The 12,235-nt window shown below is 49.6% G+C and overlaps 3 protein-coding genes across 5 annotated transcripts in view; all 3 read right to left on the bottom strand.

Moving 5' to 3' along the window:
* The window catches only part of LOC137603461 (protein phosphatase 1 regulatory subunit 1A-like), a 28,125-nt gene extending 26,797 nt beyond the window's left edge, over positions 1-1,328 (bottom strand). The window contains exon 1 of the mRNA XM_068326953.1: positions 1,208-1,328. Within this exon, the coding sequence (XP_068183054.1) occupies positions 1,208-1,288 (81 nt within the window). The 5' untranslated portion in view covers positions 1,289-1,328. The remainder of the gene's footprint in view (positions 1-1,207) is intronic.
* A 308-nt stretch (positions 1,329-1,636) lies between these two features.
* On the bottom strand, positions 1,637-4,805 carry LOC137603980 (bromodomain-containing protein 4-like). Of its 2 annotated transcripts, none has more exons than XM_068327886.1 (3): positions 4,660-4,805; positions 3,263-3,507; positions 1,637-3,177 (listed from the first exon to the last, which is right to left on the bottom strand). In XM_068327886.1, the coding sequence occupies exons 2-3, from the start codon at positions 3,293-3,295 to the stop codon at positions 2,434-2,436; spliced, it is 777 nt and encodes a 258-aa protein (XP_068183987.1). In that variant the 5' UTR covers positions 3,296-3,507; positions 4,660-4,805; the 3' UTR covers positions 1,637-2,433. The 2 variants fall into 2 exon arrangements, with proteins under 2 accessions (XP_068183987.1, XP_068183986.1); XM_068327885.1 differs by having other exon boundaries at positions 3,263-3,378; positions 4,660-4,804.
* Positions 4,806-5,039: 234 nt separating this feature from the next.
* Positions 5,040-11,920, bottom strand: plekha3 (pleckstrin homology domain containing, family A (phosphoinositide binding specific) member 3). Of its 2 annotated transcripts, XR_011037374.1 has the most exons (9): positions 11,251-11,920; positions 9,989-10,105; positions 9,760-9,909; positions 9,558-9,679; positions 9,383-9,487; positions 9,129-9,172; positions 8,048-8,264; positions 7,861-7,955; positions 6,457-6,498 (listed from the first exon to the last, which is right to left on the bottom strand). XR_011037374.1 is itself a non-coding variant. In XM_068327884.1 (8 exons), exons 1-8 carry the CDS (start codon positions 11,303-11,305, stop codon positions 6,389-6,391), a joined length of 798 nt encoding a protein of 265 aa, XP_068183985.1. In that variant the 5' UTR covers positions 11,306-11,912; the 3' UTR covers positions 5,040-6,388. The 2 variants fall into 2 exon arrangements, 1 of the variants encoding a protein (XP_068183985.1); XM_068327884.1 differs by lacking the exon at positions 8,048-8,264 and having other exon boundaries at positions 5,040-6,498; positions 11,251-11,912.
* Positions 11,921-12,235: the final 315 nt, after the last annotated feature.

Below are 12,235 nucleotides of genomic sequence, written 5' to 3'. Positions count from 1 at the left end.
ATCTATGGATAGGGCTGGAGTAATGGAAAAGATTGGTGCGTTGAAAGAAAAAAATATATGTCTGTATTACAATTTTTTTGAAGACTTTTATGAAATGTCAATTTTTTGTCTCTTTGGTTAAAGTGTTCAGAAAAGTTAAAATTCTCATTGTACCAAAAACTAATGATGCATTAAAGTTAATAATCCTACCAATTATTGGTATGGTCAAGGTTGTAATATCTTTAGCAGAAGTATTTAACTGTGCACTAACTTCTGGAAATATTCCACATTTCGTGTTTTTCCCATTGGAAGAAAAAAAGGTTATAATGGCAAATTCCATATAGACATATAAAATAATAAATACAACTTTATATCTATGGATAGGGCTGAAGTAATGTAAAAGATTGGTGCATTGAAAGAAAAAAATATATTTCTGTATTACAATTTTTTTTAACACTTTTATGAAATGTCAATTTTTTGTCTCTTTGGCTAAGGTGTAGAGCCATTTTAATCGGTACCTAAGGGTTAAATCAATTGACATCAGAAAAGCCTTGAAGCATCCAGAGGGAATGTCCGTCCAGGGGGGAAAGCCTTGCTTTCTGGAACACACAGCTAAAATTATCTGTGACCTCTGTTAAGGCTGGTGGTATCCGTCCCGCAGGGGGTGGGGGGCTCCACCGACCTGTCACTGCTCATTGACGACTTGTGGTTTCCATGGATCCTCACGCCGCACGACTACAGCGTCTTTGGACCAGAGCTGAAGAAAAAGGAGAAATTCTCCCCAGACTATCTCTCCTAATCGCTGGTCCCCCCCCCGATTAGTTTTACTACAGAGCGCCTTTTCAGCTGAGGACAGAACCTGTTGCACTGGGCTGTAGGTCCTCCGTGACGGGGCAGAACGCTCCATCCTGTCTACTCCCCAGGTCCTGGACACACTCCAGAGTTCTGATTCACATTTAAAACACTTCACCCCCAGTAAATGTCTGAAGAGCAGCACGCACGCACGCACACACACACACACACACACACACACACACACACACACACACACACACACACACACACACACACACACACACACACACTCCAGTGGGATCACTGGACACACTGGTCTGAACCCCCTCGTAACATTCCACAGCAGAGGACACAGAAGCCACTTTCATCCCCCCACCCCCCCACAACATACATGAACCCACATCCGCCACGTCTGCAGCTCATGTCCACTCACATGTTCAGCAGCCTGGGGGTCCAGCTGCCCCTGGAGAGGGGGGACAGCAAACTGGATCTTCTTCGGGCTGCTGGGCTCCATTATTACTGACTGGGCTACGAGAAGACAGACAGGAAGAGGGGGGGGGGAGTCAAGGAGGGAGGGAGTTGAGAAGGAGGGAGTGGTCTCAGCTGGGGGGGGGGGTGCATTATCACTAATTGACAGACTTGGTGCATTTTCCAGAACACAGACTGAAGCTGTGTCATCATATCTGATGTGTGTGTGTGTGTGTGTGTGTGTGTGTGTGTGTGTGTGTGTGTGTGTGTGTGTGTGTGTGTGTGTGTGTGTTTACACGCCTCTTTAAAGTAAATGTTGTTCTTGTAATAACTGACTGTTCCTTTCATGTTGGGTTCTGCTGCTTTGGGTTCTGATTAGCTTATTAGCTTAGCTTATTAGCTATTAGCTACACGCTGCATTTGCAAAATCCTCTGCTTATCGAAAAAACAAATATTTTAATGAGACACGATCAATACTTCTTAAAAAATGCATGAAACACTGGGGGGTGTTCCACACGGTCATCAGCAAACAAACGACACGACGACAGGAAGTTCAGACCGATCCTAACCCAAAACAGGAGACAATAAGAACGCTTGTGAGACTCGACCCTCAAACCTGCGTCTGTTGCCACCGGTGACATCAGCCGAGCTGGCAGTCGTCATGGAAACACTTAGCAGAGAGACTTAATGGGTGCTGTAGGTGGAGCAGCGCTCACACAACAACAACCCTCTTGTTCTCCGGTCCACGTGTCAGAGAACAACAACCTGAATGCATCATTCATGCAGCAACGCGCCTTCAGCCCCGTCAGGAAATGGAGCAGAGCCTCAGGTCATGTTGTCGTCTTTAATCCTCAGGAGATCTTACATTCTCTAGGTGTCAATTCAAAACTCAAAAACATGAAAACAAAAGTGTTTCCTCAACTCCAGAATAGATTCACGTTTTAAAAATCAATCATTTTCCCAGAAAAGAGATAAAATAACATCACGCCTCTAACAATCGATCAGGTAAAAGCTCATTTTTCAAGAGTAAAAGAAGTTCAGAACCAGATTAAAGTCTAAAACAAACGCTCCCAGATTGACATGTTGTTAGGCGTGAACACGTGTGGAACATGTGTGACTATATTGTATAACGCTAAAAACAATCGTAGATATTTGAGTTTATTGATTCTGACTGTCTGGGGTGTGGTGGGGCTATCTGCCCACATGGGGGCAGTGTAGGGGGTAAGGGAACCGTGTTGCACAATGCCAGCATGACTGTGAGCTGGGTGCGCGCAGTTGTGATGGGGGCGGGGCAATTGGGAGATTGAGTGGCGTGGGCGGGGCCTGGGGTAACCCAGGAAGTGTGTTTAGGACCAATGGGAGCCGTCGCTCAGGAGCCCAGAGAGGAGGGCAGTAGTGAGGCTGCTGGTGGTGTTGCCCCGGCGGCTGTGGTGGTTGTCGGTTGTGTTGCCCCGGCGGCTGTGGTGGTTGTCGGTTGTGTTGTGACCACTGGAGTTGCTGTTGTGTTGTTTGTGATTCCTGTTGCCACGGTAACGCTGTCTGCGGATGGCTACCTCCTTCTGATTTGGGTTGCTCGACGATGCAGAAGGAGTTGTCGTCAAGGGGCAACACCTGCAGGTGGAGGGTGGTCACGACCCTTGGGAGGCGGGGCTTAGGGTGCACAGCGTCGGGTTGGGGGCCAGTGGGGCCGGCCCCCGCCCCCCTGTCAGAATCTTTCCCTCCACATTGAGGCAAATCTGAAAGAGAGAGCTTCTCCACTTCAGCGATCTCCGAGGAGCTGCTGCTGGACTCGGACTCGGACTCGCAGTCCCCCCCCGGCCCGGAGCCCTCGTCTGAGGAGCTGGACTCGCCGTCGCCCCACTGGCGTCTGTTCTTCTGCTGGCTGTAGCAGGAGGCGCAGCGGGTCAGGTTGGAGAACTCGAAGCCCGTCCTGACCTGGAGAACAGTTACTGTCACCAGAACAGGAAGTAGAAATAATGACGGACAACTTCTGGGGGGTCACTTTGAACAAACGAGGTACCTTCGGTGGGTTTGGGGTGTCATCGGCGTCCATCGCTGTTTATCAGGACCAGTTTTATCAGAACCAACACAGATGAGAACAGCCGGTTCTGGTTCGGAACCATCAATGCCGACACCCTGTCAGACAATGCAAAGCATTCTGGGTACTCCTGCAGAACCGTCAGTGTGTTTGTTACGCCTGACTGTCAGGAGCCTCGTGGAGATCCTCCAGACCCCCCTGAGCCACAAAACTGTGGGCGTTCCAGCCTGAGAGGCGTTCAAAGACACGCTGTAAAGACCAACACCTTCAAACACATGTCGTGCAACAGTCATGCAACAGTCACACAACAGTCAGCAGTCACACAACAGTCATCAGTCATGCAACAGTCATCATACAATAGTCATACAACAGTCATACAAGGGTCAATATTCACACAACAGTTCATACTGTTAGATTAATGTATAAATGTTATCCCATATTTACTCGTTTTCATTTTTGAACCAATAAAGGTTTGGTGTGTCTTCTTATGCCCTGAGTTAAGTTTAGGTAGGGGTCAAAAGGTCACAGCTGAGGTAGCAGCTGAGCACTAGTTTAAGATGTAAACCTTGACCTGCTGAAAATAAGACAAAACCATATAAAGAGAAGGGTTTTACTCTTGTGACAGTATACCATTCATATACCATACACCATACACCATACATATACCGTACACCATTCATATACCATACATGGTGCATTGCTGATATTTGTGTCCCCCACCCTTTAGGACACATTGTGAACAGGGACGGCCCAAAGGAAATGAAAGCAGGTTTTGGGATGAGATGCTCCGAACGAGGGGGGGATTAGTACCGAGCACTTCTCTACCCGTTGTCCTCAGGAGTACAACGTACGACTGCTGTCTTCTCCTTTTCCTGTGAGTTTTCAATGTTTTAGGTTGCTTGAACCTGACACAACAGTCATCAGTCATACAACAGTCATACAACAGTCATACAACAGTCATCAGTCATACAACAGTCATACAACAGTCATCAGTCATACAACAGTCATACAAGTCATCAGTCATACAACAGTCATACAACAGTCGTCTCAGCTGTGTTGCCTGTTGGCTGCTGAGGTTTCTCTTCATAATTCCTCCGTTCCAATAATCTCCCTGCAGCCTGGAGCGTTGATCCGTCACGTGATCCAACTAATCAGCTGAAATCACTCATCAATTCATCTATTAAACGACTGACAGAACAGATTCTGATCGATTGATCAGGATGATCACAGTTCGGTCCTCTGCTTCCCGCTGCTCGTCTCTGAACCAGAACCCAGACCAGCTGGACACCCCCCCCCCCCAGTTTATTAACGCTAAACCGTTAACGGCGCTCAGAGTTTCATCATCCAATCGATGCGTTCGATCCGGCGGCAGTGCTCACCTGTGATCCTGTCGGCCCGGGTCAGGGATCCAGTCTGTGAGGTCGAGTCGTGTTCGTCTGCGTTTGAACGGGCAACATGTCCACACCCACGCCTCACCACACACACACACACACACCATCTGCAAACAGAGTCCTCCAGGAGGATCCACAAACCCCCACCATCCACCTCAGAGCGCCGCGGCGCCGGCTCGGCGCTTTGTTTACATTTCCTGACAGGTTTATTGAGCGTGGGAACACAAAGAGTTGATAAAACAGTCAGAAAGCAGCCGGATGTCCCGTCAGTCACGCCCCACAGGTTTTACAGCTCTAAAGCTTCACAAACCTTCTCCCATCGGTGATCCAGATGACAGCATGAATAAACACACGTTCAGTTGAATCTGCAGCACTTTATTTCTTTTGTACCAATGACAGTCATTGGTGTCACAAAGCCCCCCCCCACAGCCAGAACTGAAACACTCTGAAAAAACAGAAGCGATAGAACACAGAAACACATGAACGAGTAGAAAAGAGCTCAACACGGAGCCGTGTGGAAACATCTCCACCGGATTCAGAGGAACGTGAAGGAACCAACGACAGAAGGATCAAGTTTCAGAGAGAAATAACATAAAAAAACTCCTTTTAGTAAAAGTGGTTCCAAAGCAACTTCCTGTGTGTTTTCACACTATTTACTTCTGCAACTCCGAAGACTCCACTCACAAGTAAAAATAATCCACATAAGCATTATTAATCTGCATAAGCAAAGACAAAAATGGTAGATTTACCTCCAAAGCGCAAAAACACCACCACACCGACACAATGCATTGTGGGAAGCGAGCGTCACATTTCTATCAAGGCTACACAAGAAAAGCCAAGCAGACATTTGGGTTCAGTTTGATGCCACACAGGCGATTCTTCATCTCCATCTCCATCATCATCGTCGTCGTCCTGCGCTCCTAAACACCACTGACGTCTCGTGTTTCAGAGCTGAAACGTCTCAAAATGAGCTTCTAATGTTGGCTTTGGCAGGAAAGAGCAGCGCCCAACCTTCTCATGACATTCTGGGTTCCTGTCTAGTTTAAACACCTAAAGGTGAAGAAGTACATTCATTCAGAGGCTAACGGCTAAACATTCATTCAGAGGCTAACGGCTAAACATTCATTCAGAGCCTAACGGCTAAACATTCGAGCCTCGGGTCGTGTGTGAACACACATCAGAGGCGTAGCTGCAGGTTCGACGGCTTCCCTTCAGACTTCAGCTCAGTGTCTGACCGGCTGAACGTTTATCGGCTGAACAATGGCACGTTTATCGTGGGTCGCTAGAGTTGTGCAAACTTTGGCATCTGGAGACGACCCCGTCTGGGTTCCTCCTCGTTCACGTCAGAACACGTCAGGACGAGGGGCGCCGTTCTTCTTTTTACCGAAAGGAGAAAATACTTCAGGAGAAAACAAAGTCAAATCTGAAAACAGCACATCTTCAGATCCAGGAAGCCCCCAGTTCAAACTGGGCCATGGTGGGGGTCAAAGGTCGTTGGAGTAACGGTGACCCTCGTGGTTCCTGCTCCACACGTGTCTCTGAGTCGGTTTAAATGTTGCCGACCTGACCAGAACATCTCAGTGCAGGAATGAATTAACAATCACTCTAAAGTCCGCCCGTTGCTCTGGGGGCGGTCCCAGGAGAGTCGTCCCCGGCTGACGGGTCCATGATCTGACCCCGACGGAGTCCGGCTGGTCTCTGGACACGCATCCAGACTTCAGATGGACGGGTCGGTGTCTGTGTCCGTGGGCGTGGTCTTCGGACTCGCGCCGACTCCTCTCTCCTCAGGGATGGAGGACGAGTCGCCATTGAGGCCACGCGACACGCCTGGAACACACGAATCCAGGTGTCACGCATGGGCTTCACCACACGCCGCGCCACAACACGCCGTGATGCAACACAACACGCCACGACACGCCGTGATGCAACACGACACGCCATGATGCAACACGACACGCCATGATGCAACACGACACGCCGTGATCAAGTGTTAAAGGGTGATAACAAACACACAGTTTTCAGGTGTGTGTGTGTGTGTGTCTGTGTGTAAGTAGTGTATTCAGAGGTGTGTGTTGAATAAATATATTAAATATAACCAGTCATCAACACTGTTTGTAAAGAGCAGCAGCGCTGCACACAGAGCTTCTGATAAAGGGACAGTGACATACAGATACAGGTACAGGTAGAGGTACAGGTAGAGCTACAGGTAGAGGTACAGGTAGAGATACAGGTAGAGCTACAGGTAGAGGTGCAGGTAGAGGTGCAGGTAGAGCTACAGGTAGAGCTACAGGTAGAGGTGCAGGTAGAGGTACAGGTAGAGCTACAGGTAGAGCTACAGGTAGAGGTACAGGCATAGGTACAGGTAGAGCTACAGGTAGAGCTACAGGTAGAGCTTCAGGTAGAGCTACGGGTAGAGGTACAGGTAGAGCTACAGGTAGGGCTACAGGTAGGGTTACAGGTAGAGCTACAGGTAGAGGTACAGGTAGAGGTAGAGGTACGGGTAGAGGTACGGGTAGAGGTACAGGTAGAGCTACAGGTAGAGCTACGGGTAGAGGTACAGGTAGATATACAGGTAGAGGTACAGATAGACATACAGGTAGAGGTACAAGTAGAGGTACAGGTAGAGGTACAGGTAGAGGTACAGGTAGAGGTACGGGTAGAGGTGCAGGTAGACATACAGGTAGATATACAGGTAGATATACAGGTAGAGGTACAGGTAGACATACAGGCAGATATACAGGTAGAGGTGCAGGTAGACATACAGGTAGAGGTACAAGTAGAGGTACAGGTAGAGCTACGGGTAGAGGTACAGGTAGAGCTACAGGTAGAGGTACAGGTAGAGGTACGGGTAGAGGTACGGGTAGAGGTACAGGTAGATATACAGGTAGATATACAGGTAGAGGTACAGGTAGACATACAGGCAGATATACAGGTAGAGGTGCACGTAGACATACAGGTAGAGGTACAAGTAGAGGTGCAGGTAGAGGTACAGGTAGAGGTATGGGTAGAGGTGCAGGTAGACATACAGGTAGACATACAGGTAGATATACAGGTAGAGGTACAAGTAGAGGTACAGGTAGAGGTACGGGTAGAGGTACAGGTAGAGGTACAGGTAGACATACAGGTAGAGGTCGTGTGTAACTGACTACTGTCAGTCAGTCGTTGTTCTGGGGGGGTTGTGTGTCTTACGTTCGGTGTCGTAAACGAAGCTGTCTGAACACGTCCGGTTCCTGCGCTGAGTCGACTTTGGCCCCCCACTCAGATACTCCTTCAGCACGCCTGACCTGGGGGGGGGGGGGGGGGCAAACAAGAAACATCTTCACCTAATATTGAATCATCCACAGCAAATAAAGACCAACGGCTTTAGATAACGCACCACAAAGTCAAACATCACTTCTAAGACTGTGGGGTGGATGAGTTGTAGCCACGCCCCCCTCTGTCCTGTAGGCGGGGCATTCCACTTCTATTCCTGAAGAGTTCTCTGCTCTACATGAGGAACCGTTCTCAGTCCTAATGCTTTCATCTTCAGCCTCTTTCTCTGCCATGGGTCTGCTGGAGTCTGTCTCAGCTGGCTACGGGAGGCAGGGTACACCCTGGACATGTCGCCAGCACATCCAAGGTTTACTATTCGTGTTTGCACAACTGTTCCATGTGTGTTAAGTTGATTTTGTATGTAAAACTACTGGTTCTTTGATAGAATGACCTCCCAACTTCATTTCTAGTGTAAAAGGATGAACAATGCAGTGAAAATAACCATTTAATCGTCTCATTATGCATTTGTAGCTTAGTCCCTTTGATAGTAGGCTAATATAGCTAATATACATTGATAGCAGGCTAATGCGGCTGATAAACACTTACAGCCTGTGTTGTCTCCATATCTTCAAATAAGAAATTAATTGATTCGATTTTAGTTTTTTGGTCCAATATGGCTTTTTGAACGTTTGGGTTGCCAACCCCCGTTCTATTAGAGCCTTCTGACAAATCTGTTGAAAAAATGTTGGATCTCTGCTGCAGGGGGTGACGATTCCAGCGAGTAAAGCCCGTTTTTCTCCTGCGACTGGAATTCTGTTTTAGGACAGGCGTGACACGGGCCCGCACACGCCACAGGACAGGCGTGACACGGGCCCGCACACGCCACAGGACAGACGTGAGACGGGCCCGCACACGCCACAGGACAGGCGTGACACGGGCCCGCACACGCCACAGGACAGACGTGAGACGGGCCCGCACACGCCACAGGACAGGCGTGACACGGGCCCGCACACGCCACAGGACAGACGTGAGACGGGCCCGCACACGCCACAGGACAGGCGTGACACGGGCCCGCACACGCCACAGGACAGACGTGAGACGGGCCCGCACACGCCACAGCGACTGTGACTGATGAACCCTCTGAGCTGCTGTTGTTACGACGACCAATGAGGAGGAGGAGGGCGATTGAAGGTGTTGTAACTCACCTGTCGAAGCTGTAGGTTCCAGGGTGGCTGACAGACCTCTTCATCTGAGCAGAGGGACAGATGGCAGACACGGCTTTACTCTTAGAACACACTGACAGTAAATTCATAAACGTATAAATCATAAAACCAAGAGGAGGAAGTGGGACTGAAAACCTTCTGGTCTCTGACGTGAGGCCATAACACAAACTATTAGACAACATTCTCTACTGTTGACTGGGACGAGTCAAGACGTGACTCTCAAGAAGCGTGCTCACCCTTTCTGGACGTCTGAGGTCAGGGGTCAGACTCTGATTGGCCAGAGCCATACACTCCTCCAGAGTCCTGATGAACGTCGCACACGTGGCGCTGAGGAGGGAAACCTGTAGAGGAAGACGATGGGAATCATTTGTGGAGACAGAATTTGTTGTTGTGTAAACAGAGGGCGGGTACCTCTGAGGGGGGCGTGGCCTCTGCGTCAGCGGTGTGCTGATGCTGGATGGTCTGGACCTGCTGCACCAGGAGGTCGCAGTACAGACGGAGTTCAGACATCTTGGTCTTCAGGCATTCGGGACCTGGCGACAGTCCCACGTCACACCGGTACCGTTCACACCTGTTCACACACGGCGCGCCACACGCAACCCGCCCCCAGTACCTTTGTGTTTGGGACCGTCCAGCGTTCCGGCTTTGGACGAGCCCAGAGCCACCAGCCACCGCTGTCGCTCGGCGGCGTTCACCGCCCGCACGTAGAAATGCTGCTCGCCGGGGATGATCAGCTCCAGACGCGTGGGGTCCGTCAGATGGACTGAAATAGAACACAGGAAGTCAGTGTACCCGGAAAGGGGACGGCGACGGAGGGCGCGTGAGGTCAACGGCGGTCCCACCTTTGATGTCACACACGGACATCTTGATGGATCCTTTGCTTCCTTTGCTGACGTCGTCCTCGCTGTCGTAGTAAGAGATGACTCCGTTGTCCAGGACAAACCAGCGCGGCTGCCAGCCTGCACACACACACACACACACACACACACACACACACAATGCATGTCTTTAGACACCAATAACTTCATGCATCCAAGCGTCGCCCAGGTAACCAGTGGGGACGATCGTAAATCTTGATGAGATATAATCACAAAACAAAAAGCAGCATTTTCAGGAAGCCACAGGCACAAAATGTGAAGGTCAGGGTCAAACGCTGAATTCAGGGGTGTCGCAGGATGTTGCATCTCTGACTGCCTCCGCGAGTAACGAGGGCGCACTGTAATTAAATTGATTTGATCATAACAATGACCAAATCAATTTCATTTATTCAGCTGGCGTTTTCGTCCAAATCATCCCGCGCCAGCGGTAGTCGTCTCATCAGGATGGCGTCAGACCAGAAAAGTCAGCAGGACGGCGACACCTCAGCATTCCACACGCAGGCTTCAGTCGGATTATGTGGAGTTATGTAGCCAGAAAAACAACAGAGTCCGGCCCAACAGGTTCAGCAGAGATCACCTGATGATGGCGAGCAACGTTTTGTTTTATTAAATGTATTCATAGACGTTCATCTAGTTTGATGCACTTTCATGGTGTGCTTGTTTTACGTCCCCTGAGGAAATAATATCTGCTATTTCTGGTTTTATGACGTTTGACGCCACCTCAATGACTCACCGCCCACACACACACACACACACACACACACACACACACACACACACACACACACACACACACACACACACACACACACACACACTTATCCCAGGAGCAACCTGAGAGGCCACAGTTCTCACATGATAGTCACCTACTTCCGGTTGTGAACATTCTGTCCTCTAACCTTTTTATTGTCATTTCCAGTCACGCCTGATTAAAACACCTGACTGTCACGAGCCTGGAGGAGGAGGAAACACCTGCTGACGTCAGAACTGGAGATCCGTGTCATGACGTTTGTTGACTCCAGATTTATTCCGCACAGAAATAAGGATATAATAAACCTGGATTAAACTAGTGGAGCTACAGTCAGGATCAGATGATCGCGTTAGCTCCAGGTGTTGGTAGCATTGTTAGCACACCTGATTCTGTCACCGCGAGACAGACAGGCAGACAGACAGGCAGACAGACAGGCAGACAGACAGGCAGACAGGCAGACAGACAGGGGACTCACCCGTCATGTAGTTGGTCCATTTGTACAGAACCCCCTCCATGCTTTCGCCTCTCATCTGCTGGTTTAGCTTCGTTAGCCGCGGCTAACCGGGCTAGCTGTGATGTTAGCTCGACCCGTTCACGCGAGCGGTTCCGACGCGACCTCCACGGTGGGCGGGTCCTTTCTGCGGCTCGAGCGGCGGTGCTGACCGGGTACCGTCATGCTGCGGGTCGGTGCCGCTGACCGGCTGGGCTGCTCACCGGGACGGGAAGGGACGGGACGGCCGGTCAGCTGATCGAAAACATGTCAACAAACCGCAGCGCCTCTTCTCGTCTACTTCCGGACTCTTCTTCTTCGTCTACTTCCGGACTCTTCTTCTTCGTCTACTTCCGGACTTTTTTCTTTGTGTTCGTCAATTTCTTCCATTCAGCGCATTAGCGCCACCTCCGGCGTGTGGTGAGAAAAATAAGAAAGAAGTCGGGGGAGGAAATAGAAGCACAATCACCAAATGAAACACTTTGAAGTTGTTTGTGATTCAGATTAAATAAACAGATTTATCCATCTATCTATTCTACATCAGCCATTTTTCCTTGTTCTTATTTGAGAACATATTTTGGTCTTCTCAGACTGGTTTCACACGTGTAAACATGTGGAACATTTGAGCTGCCCAGAACCTACCCCCTACCCTAACACACAACCCTACCCCACACCCTAACCCTATCCTAACACATAAAACCACCCGGACCCAACCCCTACCCTAACACATAACCCCACCCTAACCCTACCCATACCCTAACCCAGGGGCATAGCCCTACCCCATGCCCTAATCCTACCCTAACACATAACCCTACCCCTTACCAAACCTTAACCCTGCCCTAACCTTTAACCCTACCCCTGATCAGAGCCCGACCCCTAACCCAGAGGTGCTCAATGGCAATCAAGAGTAGTTGAGCTGCCCATAATCTACCCTAGGGTAGGTAAACAGTAGTTGATCGCCATTGGGCAC

Source organism: Antennarius striatus, chromosome 11 (assembly GCF_040054535.1).
Source record: "Antennarius striatus isolate MH-2024 chromosome 11, ASM4005453v1, whole genome shotgun sequence".
NCBI lineage: Eukaryota > Metazoa > Chordata > Actinopteri > Lophiiformes > Antennariidae > Antennarius > Antennarius striatus.
The sequence above is the reverse complement of the archived record's forward strand: the minus strand, read 5'-3'. Positions and strand labels throughout refer to the sequence as shown.

Bases quoted from the DNA above. Each gene is read 5' to 3' on its own strand.
- LOC137603980 (XM_068327886.1), bottom strand. From the start codon at position 3,295: ATGGACGCCGATGACACCCCAAACCCACCGAAG. The intron at 3,178-3,262 runs GTACCTCGTTTG...ACTGTTCTCCAG, and splicing joins ACACCCCAAACCCACCGAAG to GTCAGGACGGGCTTCGAGTT.
- plekha3 (XM_068327884.1), bottom strand. From the start codon at position 11,305: ATGAGAGGCGAAAGCATGGAGGGGGTTCTGTACAAATGGACCAACTAC. The intron at 9,910-9,988 runs GTGGGACCGCCG...GTTCTATTTCAG, and splicing joins GTCCGTGTGTGACATCAAAG to TCCATCTGACGGACCCCACG. The intron at 9,173-9,382 runs GTGAGCACGCTT...CCCTCTGCTCAG, and splicing joins ACCTCAGACGTCCAGAAAGG to ATGAAGAGGTCTGTCAGCCA.